General features: G+C 43.5%; 1 protein-coding gene across 1 annotated transcript in view; it reads left to right on the top strand.

Moving 5' to 3' along the window:
• CASS4 (Cas scaffold protein family member 4) overlaps positions 1–17,947 on the top strand; it is a 153,748-nt gene that overhangs the window by 119,186 nt on the left and 16,615 nt on the right. Inside the window, exons 3-5 of the mRNA XM_030212640.1 lie at positions 1,041–1,157; positions 7,794–7,931; positions 15,712–17,097. Of these exons, the coding sequence (XP_030068500.1) occupies positions 1,041–1,157; positions 7,794–7,931; positions 15,712–17,097 (1,641 nt within the window). The remainder of the gene's footprint in view (positions 1–1,040; positions 1,158–7,793; positions 7,932–15,711; positions 17,098–17,947) is intronic.

Genomic DNA, 17,947 nt, shown 5'->3' with positions numbered 1-17,947 from the left:
AGCCTTAGTGGGTCCTCCCTGAGCCTACCTTAACATACACTGGTGGTCTAGAGGCCTCTTTGGGGGCAGGAAAAAACCTCACTCTTTCCTGCTCGCTGTCGCTGCCCTGGCCGGTGTCATCACTTCTTCAAAATGGCTGCCGAGACTTCAAGCAGAAGTCTTGTGATGCTGCCACAGGAAGTCTTGGAATCCATTTTGAAGAAGTGGCAGCAGACAGGAAAGAACAGGGTTCTTTCCTGCCCAAAGAGGTATTCTCGATGTGCAGCTCTGCACAGTGTTGGACTGGTGAGTGTGCAGGAGGCATATGGAATATAGGTGCAGGGAGCAGGGCTGTAAAAGGGTGGCTGGAATGTGGGTGCAGGGAGGGGGACAGGAAACAAAGATGGATGGGTGAGAGTGCAGGGAGGGGGGGTTGTAAAAATAGGGGTGGTGCGTGTGTATGTTTCAATATAACCGGCTAAATAGATATTCTGACTTAGCTGGTTATCTCGAAACCGGTCAAAAATATCCCATGTCTTCAAGTGGCCATATCTGTCCGATAAACTTGGGCTGAAAATCGGCGGAAAACTGGTTATATTGCCTGATATAATCAATTATCCACTAGTCACTAACCAGGAATATTCAGTGGGGAATAGCCAGCTATCCCCCACTGAATATTGCCAGATAGCCGGTTATGGGCCATTTAACCGGCCAGGTGCCGATCCTGGCCAGTTAAATGCTTTTGAGTATCAGGGGGATAGTATAAGGTATGAGACATATACGTGATCTTGATTTGTCCTTGCTGTTTGCAGGGCACTATTCTGTAATTAGCATGTCCAAATTTGAACGTTACTCGGAAATTTGGGCTTCCAACTTTATAGAATCCAGGGCATAGTGTACAGAACAGAAGCCAACTTCAGGGAAACTATTTTTCTTATGCTACTGAAAACAGTTTTAAAGCCTATTTTTCACCCACACAAATCCCTACTTTTATTTCTGCAACTGCATTTGAGATGAAAAGTAAAATTATATACTTTTGCTCCTATTTTAATTCTCTGCAGCACCTGTTTACCCTTCCCAAAGCATCTCAGGCCTCACTACCAATCTCTGCAGCAAGTCTACAAAATGAGCTGTACGATGTCCCTTCTCCACGGCGTCCCGAGTCCTTATTTACCCAGGTTTGTTGTTTCATCCTCTACTGAACCAGCACACACCTTCAACTGTGTTTACTTGAATAATGGCACTAAGGGGTCATTTTACAAAGGCATGCTAGAGCTAAATGCTAGCAACACCCATAAATAGCTTCCCACTTGGGCCATACGCCGCAAATCTTTGCCCAAGTGGGAAGCTATCTGGGAAAGTACCAAGGACACAATGCAGTACTAGCTAGAACAGACGTAGGTAACCTAATACATGAAAACAGGTTCTAGCGTAGGCGTTTCAAAACAGCTGTAGCACTGTCTAATCAGACTATGAGTATTTTATTTATTTATTTAGTTGCATTTATATCCCACATTTTCCCACCTATTTGCGGGCTCAGTGTGGCTTACAATACATTGTAAATAATAAATAATAGAAATACAGTTACGATTATGGTTACATTGTGAATAGTTAAGGAAGACAGAGTTGTATCGGTCACCTTTGGGGCGTAGAAACTATAGGATATGACGTTGGGGAATTACTACGGTGATCGAATAATAGCAAGGGAGTGATGGGTAGACAGTTTTTATCTGTGGGTAGATTGTTGAGTGGGAGAGAGTACGGGGAAGTGGAGTACGTGAGGTAATGTCTTGAGGCATTATTATGATGTATATGGGATTTATATGTTTTAATCCTTGTGGTATGTTTTTTCAAAGAGATAGGTCTTTAATCGTTTGCGGAAGTCTGTCAACTCATAGACCGCTCTCAGGCCGCGTGGCAGTGCGTTCCAGAGTTTCGTGCTCTTGTAGGTGAAGGTTGATGCATGTAGTGCTTTATACTTTATGCCTTTGCACTTTGGGAAGTGGAGGTTGAGGAAGGTTTTGGATGATTTATTGGCGTTTCTGGGTGGCAAGTCTACCAAGTCAGACATGTATGCAGGGGCTTCACCGTGAATGATTTTGTGCACTAACGTGCATACTTTAAAGGTGACACGTTCCCTGAGTGGGAGCCAGTGTAGTTTCTCACGTAATGGTGCTGCACTTTCATATTTTGGTTTTCCGAAGATGAGTCTGGCTGCTGTATTCTGGGCTGTCTGAAGTTTTCTCATTATTTGTTCTTTGCAGCCTGCGTATAATGAGTTGCAGTAATCCAGATGGCTTAATACGAGTGATTGTACCAGGTTGCAGAAGACAGATCTTGGAAAGAATGGTTTTATTCTTTTCAGCTTCCACATGGAGAAGAACATCTTTTTTGTTGTGTTGTTTGCGTGAGTCTCAGGTGTAAGGTGGCGGTCGATTGTGACTCCAAGGATTTTTAAATTTTCAGAAATTGGCAAGTTTAGTTTAGGTGTGTTGATGGCGGTAAATTTTGTTGTGTTGTATTGGGAGGTTAATATGAGGCATTGAGTAAGGGAGAAAAGCCCTCATAAATCTTAAGACACAACGTCTTTGGGTTTTGGACGCTATGACACAACTGATAAATGTCTCAAGTGTCGATTTAATCATAGGGCATAAAAGCTAAGTGCTTTCTTAAATCTCACTTACTACAGCGAAGAGCTGAACAGAGTTTACTGCAATAGAGCGAGCTTCTTAAATGAGAAATAATTGGATCTGCTCCAACATCAACATTATAGAGACATAACCGGGAGTTTTTATGCCCTATGATTAAATCGACACTTGAGACATTTATCAGTTGTGTCATGGAGGGGCATAATCGAACGTCGCCGGCCAAATAGATCGCCGGCGATCTATGTTGGCGGCAGCGCTACAGCTGGCCGGAACCGTATTATCGAAAAAGATGGCCAGCCATCTTTTTTTTCGATAATACGGTTTAGCCCGGCCAAATGCCATGGACTTCGCCAGGTTTGAGATGGCCGGGTTTGTTTTTCAGTGATAATGGAAAGTTATGTCGGCCATCTCAAACCCCGGCCAAATTCAAGGCATTTGGCCGTGGGAGGAGCCAGCATTTTTAGTGCACTGGCCCCCCTGACATGCCAGGACACCAACCAGCCACCCTAGGGGTCACTGCGGTGGACTTCAGAAAAGCTCCCACGTGCATAGATCCCCCCCCCCAAACCCACTACCCACAAATGTACTGCACCCACTAAAATTGCTCCAGGGACCTGCATACAGCCTCTAGGACTTATTGCTGCTGTATAACTTTGGCACACCAGTTCACACCTGAAGACTAATCTCTCTGAAAAAGTCCTTTCTTGAAATAAGCACGTTTACTCACAGTTAACTGCAGATCAGAGGTTGTGCCCCACTGGCAAAGAGTCCCCTGGTACTAAGATTAGCAGTAGGTCAGAGCTGGCACAATGGTGTACAATGCCCTCTTTCAGCACCATTCAAGGTAAGAACTACGTTCTCTAACATGGGTAACACAGGAAAAGGAACTAAAACTGGCTTACAAAAATGGCCACTACCGCATGGACTACAACAGGAAACAAAACAGGGCACACTCTGACCCAGTTAGCAGGGGGGGAAAGCACCATGGGAGTAGAGCCCAGTACCCTACACCCACCACAATGCATTGCTAATGTGATTCTGCAGGGCACCTAACAGAAAAGGTGTCACACTCACCCGAGAGCCACATCGCAACCAGGGAAAGGCTGTCGGAGGATACAACACATTTTGCTGTCATGGAGGTGGGTACGGCATTTGAGGCTGGCATACAGGCTGGCAAAAAAGGTTTTTAGTTTTATGTTTTTAGTATGGAAGGGGGTTGGTGACCACTGGGGGAGTATGGGGAGGTCATCCCTCATTCCCTCCAGTGGTCATCTGGTCAGTTGGGGCACCTTTTTGAGGCTTGGTCGTGAAAATAAAAGGACCAAGTAAAGCCGGCGAAATACTGCTTAACGCCGCTTTTTTTTTCATTATCAGCGAAAGCTGGCCATCTGGTAGCCACGCCCATGCCCACCCATGTCCCGCCTTCGCTAATCTACCGACACGCCCCCTTGAACTTTCGCCGGCGAAGCGACGGGAAAGCGGCGATGCTGTCAAAAATGCCACTTCGATTATACCGATTTCGCCGCTTTTAAGAAATCGCCGGCCATCTCCCGATTTGTGTCGGAAGATGGCCGGCGATCACTTTCGATTATAAGCTGGATAGTGTCCAAAACCCAAAGACGTTGTGTCTTAAGGTTTATGAGGGCATTACTCCCTTACTCATAGTCTGATTAGACAGTACTACAGCTGTTTTGAAACGCCTACGCTAGAACCTGTTTTCATGTATTAAGCTATCTGGGAACCCTTTGTATCTCATTGTTCGTGCTGATATGCTATGCTGGTGGGGGATTGGGGGGAGGCGTGGAGACCTGGGGAGGGGAGGAAGGGATAGGTGTGGTGGTTTCCTGGGGGTTTTTTTCTTTTCTTTTCTCTTCTTTTTTTTTGGGTTGGTCGTTCTTACTTGAAAACCTTATTATAAATATTAGAGGTACTCCTAACACTTATTCTATTGCAGTGAGAGTCATATATTTTGTGGAGTTTACTTTGTACTATTGCTTGCATTAATCTGGTTCATTCTTGTGTTGTATTTTCAAAGTATGGTGGCCATGTGTGCTTTGAATTTGTAATGTCTTTCATGAACGTTAATAAAGACTTCTACAAATTAAAAAAAAAAAAAATATATATATATATATATATGGGTGACCAGTGTTTAGCTTGTGTTTATTTTTAGCGCAGGCTAAAAGCACTGGCCCGCATTTGTAAAAGGACCCCTTAGGTAGAGAGATTGACAGTTATGATAGTTTTCTGTTTCTTTCTTTTTTTTTTTTTTTCAAAATATTTTATTAGATTTCCAAATATAACAGTAACATAAAAACAGTAAAGGAGGGAAAGGTGGAACTAAAAGAAATACAGAGGGTAGGAGAGAAAAGTGCCTATATGTCTACAGTATAAGTCTCAACCGTTGGGCCAACAATTTGCCTGAAAAGATTGGAGATAGTTTTCCACAGGCGACCACATTTTTCTTGTGGAGACAGTCGTTCGAAATTTCTCTGCCATTACAAACTCAAATGAGTTTCCACCAGAAGTGAACGTTCAATAGGTGTGCAGATTTCCAGATTTTTAAGATGTGCCTTTGGGTAAATTGAAAGCATCTTAAGGATGTGCAAGGAAAAAAATAGTTTTATTTTACATTGTGGGGCGCTTTTACTAAGCTGTGGTAATCACTAACACATGCTTACTACACCTTAAAATGGTCTACCATGGGGTGCTACCCATGCACTAAAAAATAAAATTTATTAGCGTTGGGTGGGGGGTGTTTGGGGGCGGAGAGTGGACACGGCTATGCTAATCAGCGCATGGGCATTGTTGTGTGCTCATTTGCACAGGATTAGCGTGTGTGCCCTTAATGTCTACAATATATGTGTCGGTAAGTGTTCACATGCTAATGAGAAAATTAGTGTGGGGCCATTATTGTTGAAGTGTATGGGAAAGACCCGCATTGGGGCTAGTGCAGGCCACATTTTAGCACTGCTTAGTAAAAGGACCCCTTTGTTTGTTTTATTACTTATGTGTTTTATTTATTAGGATTAGATTAGATTTATTAATTTTATGTACCACTTTATACCAAGGTGTCAAAGCAGTTTACAAGTAATACTCATTAAATATACAATCACAATACAATCTTATAAACAAACAGTATAGTTTTAAACAATATCTACAACACATCAAGTAAAATATTGATGAAACAACCAGGTTATTAAAAACTTACAAAATGCATAATATGAAAAAGCATTTTGAAGTTCCTCAGGCTGAGAACTCCAGAGGAGAGGGTCAGCATATGAAAATACACAATGAAAGTTTAATTTTGGTTTATTTAGCCCATACTGATCCATTTATCACACATTGAAATGGTTTTAGCACACCTTAAAAAATAAAGCATACAAAAACACATTCCTGCTTCAAATTTTGTCTGTAGATCCTGAAACAGCTGAAAGAGGAACCTTCTGTTACTTCCAGGGGGGGACAGTGCATGCCTGACTGAGAGGGTTGCAATGGAGTGTGTGTAGAGGAGGGAGGTTAGTCAGGAACCAAATGATATTCTGAGGCCCAGATGCACAAAACCTAATGAGCCCACAACTTGCGTTTTAAACTGGTTCCAGCCAGTTTAAAACGCAAGTAGTGCACCCCGGGCATGCACTAAGGGCATTTTCCCTGCCACGGTAGCAGGCAACGAAAACGGAATGCAAATGATTGAAAAGCTATTATAATGAGCTGCACTACCGTTGCAGGCTATTATAATGAGATGCACTACCGTTTTTCCGATTCTCTTACCGTAGGAACCCTAACGATATGTCTGACCTCTTGTTAGGGCTCCTGTGAGGGAATCGGAAAGGAAAAGGGCCCCCAAAAAGGTAAAAAAGAAAAAAAAAAGCAGGGAGCGCATGTGAGGGGCGTCCTTTAAGGACGTACTCTCCCTGCGCTTCTGAGAGACGTCTTTTTTTCGCATTTTTTTTTTGCTCTGCCGGCGCTCGTGTTTTTTTCCCCCTTCTATTTAGTCTTCGCCGCGCCACTTACCCCTCCACAGCGAAATTTTTCTATTTTCCTGGTTGCCGGAGAATCGGGACGTCCCTTTAGATTAGGCTCCTCTTCCTGGTCTCTTCAGCCAATCAGAGCGCGTTTCGCTGACAACAGCCAGCTAAGCCCGCTTTGATTGGCTGAAGAGACCAGGAAGAGGAGCCTAATCTAAAGGGACGTCCGGATTCTCCGACTCAGGTACCGAAGGACTAGAGAATGCAAGTGAGCTACAACGAGTAGCTCATTTGCATTCCCTATCGTTGATGCATTCCCGTTCCCTACCGATTCGCTATGGAATCGGTAGGGAACGGGAATTACCGACGTCTTTAATGCATCTGGGCCTTAGATACCAATGTGGCAGCATCTGCCATATAATTAGAAATGCTGCCAGTCTTAAAATGATTACAATTTTACTTATTAAAATCATACAATGTGTTTGTTGCCCTTTTATTTCTATACTAGTCTTTGAGCCCGTAAAAACGGGCTATTATAGGAAGGGGGGGTTGAAGGGCCCGCCCCCGCCGCCGAGTTTGCCGCTGCCCCCCCCCCCCCGAGCCGTCACCACCCACCTTCCACCCGGCCGGGCCCTCGCTCCGCTATTAAAACAGCGAGGGTCCGGGAACGCAGCACTGAGCTCTGCTGAGCTGCCGACGTCGGCCTTCGTTCTTCTTCTCTGCCTGTCCCGCCCTCGTGTGATGTAACGTCGTTGAGGGCGGGACAGAGGCAGAGAAGAAGAAGGAAGGGCGACGTCGGCAGCTCAGCAGAGCTCAGTGCTGCGTTCCCGGACCCTCGCTGTTTCAATAGCGGAGCGAGGGCCCGACCGGGTAGAAGGTGGGTGGCGGCGGCGACTCGGGTGGGGGGAGCGTTAGATGGCGGTGTCCCTCCCTCAGCATTAATGCGCAGTACAGACCCTCTGTGTTCCGCCCCCCGTCATCACGTATTGACGTGGGGGCGGGGCAGAGAAGGTCTCTACTGCGCATTTGCGAGTGAGTACGGTCACTCGCCGTTTATATGTTTGATTCTAAAATGATTGTCACGGTCAGTGCCATATTTCCTGTATCATTATTCTCCTGTTTCTAAGGCAGGCATAGGAAAGCAAGGGGTTGTGTTTTTCTTATCAAATAAAGTGATGATACTTTATTGTTTCATTAGAGTGGTCTCATCCCACCAATGGCAAGAAAATTCTCCCAGCCTTTCACCACCATCGAACATCTCCAGCTGCAACAGCTCTATGACATTCCATCCAGCTCAGAGAAACTACAAGTTTACCGACAGCAAAACTCTCCCATGGTAAATACAAGCATAGAAGGCTATGATCAGAGTAACATATATAAAACCACCTATCACAGGTGTGTTTGTTTTATCTTTTTTTTATTTTTTTGTTACATTTGTACCCCGCGCTTTCCCACTCATGGCAGGCTCATTGCAACTTACATGGGGCAATGGAGGGTTAAGTGACTTGCCCAGAGTCACAAGGAGCTACCTGTGCCTGAAGTGGGAATCTAACTCAGTTCCTCAGGACCAAAGTCCACCACCCTAACCACTAAGCCACTCCTCCACTGTTGCTACTATTTGAGATTCTACGTGGAATGTTGCTATTCCACTAGCAACATAGAAGTCGGCCCTTGCGGATCACCAATGTGGCCGCGCAGGCTTCTGCTTCTGTGAGTCTGACGTCCTGCACGTCAGACTCACAGAAACAGAAGCCTGCGCAGCCTTCTACATGGAATGTTGCTAGTGGAATAGCAACATGCCATGTAGAATCTCCAATAGTATCTATTTTATTTTTGTTACATTTGTACCCTGCACTTTCCCACTCATGGCAGGCTCAATGCGGCTTACATGGGGCAGTGGAGGGTTAAGTGACTTGCCCAGAGTCACAAGGAGCTGCCTGTGACTGAAGTGGGAATTGAACTCAGTTCCTCAGGACCAAAGTCCACCACCCTAACCACTAGGCCACTCCTCCAACTTGTGTATGTTTTTTTAATCTTAGTATATATTTTTTTTAATTTTAGTGGAAAACAAGTAACCTGTAACAGTAAATAACAACAACATGAGGACTAATAATGGCAGTTACAAAATTACAGCATGAGTACAATGCAAAATGTGATAGAGATATACAGTGCAATCCGCTTAAGTGCAAGGGTCTGGGACCAAAGAAATACATGCAGTTAACCGGAGTATGCATTTAACCGTTGTGACCCAAAGAAGCTTGACATCTGATAAACATATGTACAGTACTGTTTATTATACGTACAGTATACAGTCTCTGTTAACTGACGTTTTACAGTCTCCGTTAACTGACGTTAGGCTTACTTGAAGTAATCAGTCATAGTCCTCTGTACACTGTTGTGTCTGTGAGTTCCATAGACTACGTCTGCCAGACGGTAAAAACTGTCATAGCACTGACATCCAGTGGCCTCCAGATAGGCCCGCACTGTGTTGAGACTCTCCAGCGCTCTTGCAAAAGTGACAGGAGGTTGTTGAATTTCGTCAGCATGTGCCTTGCTGCTCATTTCATCATCTGTTTCATCATCAGCCATTGCCTGCGTGTAGGCGCATATCTGGACATCAGTGTTGTCGTCAGCTGTTTGTAGTTCGTAATCAACAACTACGTAGTGATGAAACTCCTCTTCAGTAACACCGGCTGGGATGTCAATAGCCTGTTCATCTGATGTGTTTGCAACAGCTGCATCTGTTTTGTCCCTCTCCACATCCCTAACAAAGCTTGCCCGCTTGTAGCAGTCCACATTGGTTGCCTGTGTAACATGATTCCAGGCTTCTTTCTGCATATGTAGGGAATCCAACAGTGATAGATTACGAGCCAGTTCAACAGCATGTTTATCCTTGCCAGTCTGGTAATCCATAATGCTCATCAGACGACGTAGCACAAGAGCTCGATAATGTTTTTTGAAATTGGCTATTATGCCCTGATCCATAGGTTGGATCAGAGAGGAAGTGTTTGGGGGCAGGAAGACCACCTTGACGTTAGCCTGACATCATCCCTGTGTGCAGCACAATTATCACAAAGCAACAAAATCTGATGCTTTCGTGCCCGCATTCTAGTGTCTAGCTTCTTTAGCAACTGCTTCCAAATTTCCCCCGTCATCCATGGATTTGCGTTAGCCTCATATGACACAAGAAGTCACTTAACATTCTTGAAGCAACAGGGCTGTTTGCTCGTTCCAATGACGAGTGGTTCCAACTTCTCACTCCCATCCATATTGCAGCAAAGGAGGATCGTCAGTCGGTCCTTCGACGTTTTACTTCCTGTAGTTTCGGCTTGTTTGAATGCAAGTGTTCCATCAGGAATCGCTTGCCAGTAGAGACCGTTTTCGTCAGCACTGAAAATGTCACGAGGTGCAAATTCGTTCAAGATGGTAGGAAGAACTGAAACAACCCAATTTTCACCACCAAAGTCATCGGCATCTTGTTTTTCACCATGCTGTTTCTTGAATTTTATGTTGTTCCTCTCCTTCCATCTTTCCAACCATCCAACAATGGCTTTGAATTCAGTTAGTCCTTCAGCTAGCTGATTAGCTTTCTCCATAAGCAGTTGTCACGTGCCAATCGGCTTCCATATTCCGTGCGTGTGCTTATGCGGAGTCTTTCCTGCAGAGGAGCGGTCTTAAACCATGCATATAAGCGAATCTTGCACTTATCAGTGGTGCGCTAAACCGAAGTTTGTCCCCATAGAAATTGATGGCGCCAAAAACGGGACCGAAGTACGGCATGCAGTTAAACAGAGCATGCACTTATCCGACGTGCACTTAAATGGAGTGCACTGTATTAAGATTGGTCCAAATGAGATAGCAGAGGAGACAATTTATTACAGTTTATAGAGTTCTTCTTTTTCTTTGATAAATAAGTTTCATATTCATAAGTAGAATAAAGTCCACTATGACTTATAATTAGTCTGGTCAAGGGATTTCCATGAAGCGAAAATTATCTACAAAGCAATAGTTATAGTGTTTGTTTATTTATTTATTTATTTATTTGTTTTATTTATTTGTTTGTTCTTATTGAAGAGCAAACATTCATAAAACATTATGGAGGCAAATATCTTTAAAGAGCAAATGCTTATAACAGAGAGGTACAGACAAATGAAATATTGATAAAATGTTATTCCAAACATCTATCCAGTATTTTTGAACAGTGGGACATTTGAACACCATATGTTTAAAGGATCCAATTGTCAACTTACATGTCCAACAAAGATTAGAGGTACTTGGATTGATAAGATGTAATTTAAGGGGGGGTCCAGTAAGATCTATGAACAAAAGAATATATAGATTGTACAACAGAAGAGGAATGGGAACTTTTATGTAGGGAGCTCCAAATCTGTTCCCATTCCGAGTCACTTATAGAGGACATATGTCCTCCTCTCAATGTTTACTTAATCCATTAGTTCTATTAGGAAATTCGCTTGTGAAGTATCTATAAATGTGAGAAGCTATATAAGCAGTTTGATGTAATTGATTGCACAAAACAATAATAGTTGGATTTTGTGGAAGGTTTTGGATATCAAAAGCACAATTTTTTTTCATTAAAGATCTTAATTGTAACCATTGAAAAAAAATGGGATGCACTTAGTGGGAAATTGGTTTACATTTCAGAAAAGGATAACCAGGTATGGGTTTGTGGATCGATAAAAGCACCTAGATCCCATAAACCTGTACATTGCTACTGAGACCAAGAAACTTGTTGTTTTCCTAACAATACACAAGGGATGTTCCATATAGATCGGGAAAGTGATTTAGGCCATGGGATGGATAATTGTCTATCATAGTGGGTAACAAGGGAAAGGATAGTTTTAATAATAGGGTTAGTAGCATTACGTTTAGGGAGGTGCATGCCAACAAGACATGAAAGGAGAAGAGGGTCTGTTAAATGTTTCTCCAATAGGACCCAGCAAGGTAAGGAAGATGGGTCAGTGGGGGATATCCATTCCATACCTTGTTGTAAAATGAAAGATTTATGATAAAGCAGTAGGTCTGGAAAATTAACCCTTCCATGTGGTTTGGGCACTTTTATTTATTTATGTCTAGGTATTTTATGGAAGAAGAAATCCACTTAAGAGGATATCCAGGTATCCAGTCTCCCCTTTTCCTCCACAAAGCATCCTGCCTAGGAGCTTGTTGTGGGTGTTGAGGGGTTGTGTAATTTTAATATCATATTAATGTAACTGTGACAGGTTGCATTTTCCAATTGAATTATATAAATGATGGTCAGCTAGTAGGTTTCAGGTGGTATCACGTCTTTGGTCTAATACAGTTTTAATTGACTGTCAGGATTATATAACCTTCACGAGACTTTCTTTTGTAATTTTACAAGAGGTCATTTTATTTGAAGTTTTAGGAACCCAGAAAGGAGATAGAACTCAGTAGGAAGCCCATAGCTAGATTTTTTCACCTGATATTTTGCATGCACTGCTGGTCTGTTTCAGCTTCCAATGATGTCAGTAACATGTGATGACATAATTGGAACGCATGAATTGAAACTCAAAAGTTCCATGATGTTTTTAGCATTTAAGTGATTTTAAGGTATAAAAGTTAAGAAATTAGTGCATTTTTGCTAATTTGAAAATGCTTTTTCAAAATCTGTAATCGATTTTCATTTTGGATCAGTTTTAAGAATTCTGCCGGGGTTTTTTTTAGCTATGGTTGTGCTAGGAAAGAGTGTTAAAACTCTGGTTTATGCACTTACACATTAGACACATCTTTTTAGTGAGGTATTATGCCTTTTGTTAATTTTATCAGTCATTAATGTGGCTTTTTTGAAGAATAAGTAAGTTGTGCTATGACCTATGACCCCCTACACACACACAGATCATAAAGCTAGTACTAGCAGTGCTGGGGCGGATTCACCACAAGCTGCTGCTGCACAGAGCAGGGGCGTACCCAGACTTCGGCGGGAGGGGGGTCCAGAGCCTGAGGTGAGGGGGCACATTTTAGGCCCCCCCCCGGCGCTGCCAACCCCCCGCCATTGCCAACTTTGCCCCCTCCCCCGCCGCCGACCCTCTCGACCCCCCCCTCCCGCCGCCAACCCGCCATCGCCTACATTTGCTGGTGGAGGACCCCAACCCCTGCCAGCCGAGGTCCTCTTCTTCTCGCAAAAGGCGTACAACGTGCAGGACGTCAGAATCAGAATGAAGCCTTTTGCGAGAAGAAGAGGACTTCGGCTGGCGGGGGTTGGGGTCCCCCCGCCAGCAAAGGCAGCCGACGGCGGGTTGGCGGAGGGAGGGGGATCAGGCGGGTCGTCGGCAGGGGGGTCCAGGGCCAAATCTACATGGGGCCCAGGCCCCCCCAGGCCCCACGTAGCTACGCCACTGGCACAGAGGAAAGGTATGTGTATGATGCTTTCTTTCTGATTTGACCGATTCATCACTAGCTCTGTTTTATTAAGACTCATGGTATTAAGCCTTTTACTTTTTGTGTGTGTGGGATTGGTTTAAAAGAGATAAGCAAGCCCCTAATATATATGCGTATGATGCTTTTTTTTTTTTTAGTTAATTGACTCAACTCTAGCTATATCATAATGACTCTTTTTAAAAGGCTTTGTAAATTTTTTGTGCAGGATTGGTTTAAAAGAGATAAGGAAGCCCTTAATATTTCTATTTGCTCTTAGCTTTTAAGCATTAGGTGATACATTTGGACTACACCTCTTGGGTATATGAGTTCTTTATTTCACCTCCTTTTATTTATATGCATGTGTAAGAGTTTGTATTTATTTATCTTTTTATAATTGGTATTATGATTTTAATGTATTTTATATACATGTTTTTAGCTAAAGTCTATGATTGTTATTTAGTTATTTATTCTTATTATGAGTTTCTATGATTATACTAACATGTTTTTTTTTTAATATATCTATTGACAGTTTTTAATATCCCCTGACACAGCCCTTGAGAGGGCGTGTCAGGCTTTTAAGTATTTATGTGTTTTTAAGCTCTTATGCAAACCGCCTCGATTTGCTTGCAAGGCAGGCGGTATATTAAACAATAAACAATAAATAAATAAATTTGGACATTTTTATGATCAATCTGCTGTTTTGCTCCCAGCCATGATCAGGGTAGAGACTGTACAAGTCTGCCTGGAACTGGCTTTGCTTCTCAATTAGTGGAGTTGCCATCTAAGCACACCTATGTTTGGTTCCATTCTCTTTCCATACAGGATTCCTTTGTGTTTATCCCATGCATTTTTTAATTCTGTTACCATTTTCATCTCCACCACCTCCCTTGGGAGGGCATTCCAGGTACATCCTGACATTATTCTTGAGTCGTCCACCACCCCCCCCCCCCTTGCAATCTCAATTCATGTCCTCTATTTCTACCACCTTCTGTCTTTGGAAAAGGTTTGTTTGTGTATTAATACCTTTCAAATATTTGAATGTCTGTATCATAATCACCCTTATCTCTCCTTTCCTCCAGGGAATACACACCTTTCTCTTTTCGTATGTCTTGTGGTGCATCCCCATACCATTTTGTTGCTTTTCTCTGAATTGTTTTAATTTAGTTGAGTTGAATTCTTGATATACCACCTTTCATAGTCCGGTGAGAACAAAACAAAGTGGTTTTACAACAACAATTTCACTCAAGAGAGAAGATTTTTAGAAGTTACAATAATCCAGGTAGGAGAGGAAAGGATAGTCACAGTGATACGTTCAGCACTGAAGCCATTATCTCAGGCTCGCTCACAAGCGGCGAGAATAAAAGTGAGAGTGATTTAGTTCTTCCCACAGATAGTGGGAGAGTGAATTCCATTCCAGGGGACCATCCTTATATCAAGGGAAAAGCTATCTACACCATGCCTCTTTTCATAGCACATTACCAATCTACTATCATGGAGATAATATGTAGAAGTTAATTTCCAATATGTCCTACTGTGATGAGTAGTGATGTGCAGAAGTGACTTTCAGGAGCCCCTTATTACTATACTAGTAAAAAAGGCCCGTTTCTGGCTGAAATGAAAAGGGTGCTAGCAAGGTTTTGCACGGAGTGTGTATGTTTTAGAGAGTGTCTGTGAGACTGACTGTGTGAGAGTGAGAATGTGCAAGTGTGTGTGTGTGACAGAGAGTGGGTGTGAGTGTGTCTGTGAGAGAGCGTGTGCGTAGGTGAGAATGAGTGTGTGCGAGTGCGTATGTGAGACAGTGTCCTTCCCTGTCCCCCCTGTCAGGTGTCAGGACTGGGGGGACTGTGGACAGTCATGAAGGCAACCCCTACCAAAATAATGAAAGCAAGACCATTTGTATAATAATGACTGCATTCCAGAGAACAAAATGGAGCAAGTTCCCACATGCTATCTTTTGCTTTCTGTATTCAGTAGCTGACAGGCTTGCTAGACTTACCTAAGTGGCTGCAGCAGCAATACACTGAAAAGAAAGCAAGGAAACCTATGAGACGTAGATAGGGCCGTCCCCTTGGCCTCTGACGCTCCTCCCTTCTTCTATTTGACTTGCCTCTGATAGGTCCGTCATTCGGTGTGACGCTCCTCCCTTTTTCTGTTTCAGTTCCCTTTGATAGGTCAGAGCGGTGCAGCTGTGACACTCCTCCCTTCTCTGATAGGTCAGGGCGGGGCAGAGATGTAGTGTGCTTAAAAATGGTTACAGAGCTTCGAACATACGAACTGTTGAAGCCTCAGAGTGTGCTTTAGAACGTTGAGGGTGCTTTTTATGTGCAGATGGGGCGTGGCCGAGACTGAGGGTGAGTAGTCCGAATAGCCTAGCCTACCAGGAGGACAGGAGTTCAGGACAGATGGAGTGAGCTTCAGAACGTCTGAGGGAGGATTTTATTTATATAGATGAACAAACATGAGTGGAGAAAAGCAGGTGACAGCTCCTTGAAAAGAAGTTGGTAGGCTATTACCAGTAAGGAATTTTGAAATTTCATGAAAGCCTTTTTTTTCTAAATACAGTTTACAAATAAGCTTGAAGTTAGCTGAAAAAGGAAGCATGCTTCAGTAAGCAAATCCGATGTCCATGCAGTTTAAGGCTTGTTTGTGACCACAGCTGAGCTGCCATTACACAGCTCCCAGAGAAATTATTCTTTATAAATCCTATGTTTCTTTTGCAGGCATGTGATGTTTCTGCTACCCACATTTCAAGAGACATTTCTCAGAAGGATGCTCACTGTGATGCTTCCCCACCAACTGAGGATCAAAACTTCACAGGCCATTTTAACACTTTGCCAAACCCTCAGAAGTCAGAATGGATTTATGACATGCCAATATCACTAGAAAAAACAGGTATAAAAAAAGTTTGTGAAAACCCTTCTCCAGACAAGCAGGTGCTATATGATGTACCACCAGTCAAGTATGGCTCTGGTCTGCTTGATGTTCTGTCAACGAAAGCTGAAAAAAGGTGTGAGAGGACACAGATTTATGATGTGCCACCAGTGCATGGAAGGTTAACATTTTCAGACCAACTTCTTTATGATGTGCCCACATCACGTGATATGCCACTTTTGAAACAAAACGGGACCTATGATGTTCCCCCAAGTGTTTTAGCCCACAGGGCTGAACATTGGGACACTAAGAAGAACATTTATGATATTCCTAAAGGCTCCCCTCCAATTTCACAGCACAGGAATTACAATGAGAGAAGCAACAGTACTCATGAGGATCCTGCTTATGACACCCCTCCACCACTACCAAGAGATCCTAAGCCATCTGCCAGAACACCAGAACAAGACAGGTTGTCAGTGACCAGTGTAGACAGCAGAACCAGTACCCTGTCCACATCTTCAACTGCTTCTTCTGAGTCCTCTTCCCTGGAGGAGTCAGCAAAAGAAATAGTACTAGAGTTTGATCTAGCCATAGAGAGGTTGTCCCAACTCCAACACAGAGTAGCCAGCTCAGTAGCAAGCCTAATGATCTATGTGAGCAGCAAGTGGAGATATGAAGAGCATCTTGGGGCGAACATTGAAGATATCCACAGAGCTGTTGATGGCATAAAAGAATCTCTTGCAGAGTTCCTTGAGTTTGTTGAAGGTATCAAGGCAAATGCAGCCCACCTCAGAAATGCTAACCTTCAAACCAGGATCAGTAAGCAGCTACAAATTCTCACAGATTCATTCCAGATTCTGCAAGAAACCAGAGAAGCACTCAACAAATGCAACTGGTCCCTAAGTGCCCTAGTCATTACCAAGCCTCAGAGTAACTTGGATGACCTTGATCGTTTTGTCATGGTGGCCCGCACAATTCCAGATGACATCAAACGTTTTGTGTCTATTATTATCGCCAATGGAAAGTTGCTCTTTAGAAAGAAAGATAAACAAGAAAATAAGAACTCAAAAATGATAGCTGCTGATGAAACAGAGCTCTGTATGCAGGTACCCAAGAGAAGTGACCTAGGCATGGTTCAAAGGAGTGTATTATCACACAAATTATGTGAAAGCAACGGCACATCTTACTTTCCTAGAAGAAATGCAACAAAAAACTGTGTCTGTGTTCAATTACAGGTTAGTACACCAGGGGCTATTTAGAGAATGTTACCATTCAATAAAAAACAACTGCTGAATAGGCCTAAAAAGCCTTCCTCCTTTCCCAGGACAGAGGGAGTGTGGGACGTAACATTGTAAGGTGAGCCATTACAGCCCTGTCAATGTGCTTCACCTTTGTGCTGGAAGCAGTGGCATAGCCATGGGGAGGTCTTAAGTGCCTGAGTCCCCCACTTTGGGCTTGGGTCCCCTCCAAACCTGCAGCACCCCCTTAAATGGCTGGCGGGGATGCCTAAGCCCCGTCAGCCTAAGAAATGCAGTGTCTGAGCCACTCCCTTCCTCCTTGCGCTGCTTCTGTAATGCAGAAATCTGTGGTGTGCCTCCTGCCACCGATGATGGGACTTCTCATGCATGCTCAGTTCACGGAAAAACTGAGCATGCTCGGGGAGTCCTGGAGTCAGGGTCTGGAGGCATGCCGCTGACTTCCACATTACAAAAGCAGTGCAAGGAAGCAAGGAGCAGCTCGGGCACTGCATTTCTTTGGCTGGCGAGGATTCTTCATCCCCACCAGCAAAGGTATGTTTAGAGCGCTTGCGGGAGGAGGGAGAGGAAGAATGCATTACTCCCCCCCAAATTGGAGATCTGGCTATGCCTCTGGCTGGAAGAGGTGAGTGCTAGTTCCAAGTTGCTATTCCCTTTCAATCCTGGGTTCCTCAGGTAGTAATGCCAGAAGGTCCAGTATGCAAGTAGGTCTACTAATATGTGCACCTGTCCAAGAAAACCCAAGGCACTCAGAATCAAATCTAAGCTGATGACATTATGATAGGGATGGGCAAATATTTAACATATTTATTTTTCCAAGGACCACATT

The sequence above is a fragment of the Microcaecilia unicolor genome, chromosome 8 (genome assembly GCF_901765095.1).
Source record: "Microcaecilia unicolor chromosome 8, aMicUni1.1, whole genome shotgun sequence".
NCBI lineage: Eukaryota > Metazoa > Chordata > Amphibia > Gymnophiona > Siphonopidae > Microcaecilia > Microcaecilia unicolor.
This window is presented reverse-complemented; position numbering and strand designations above follow the sequence as displayed.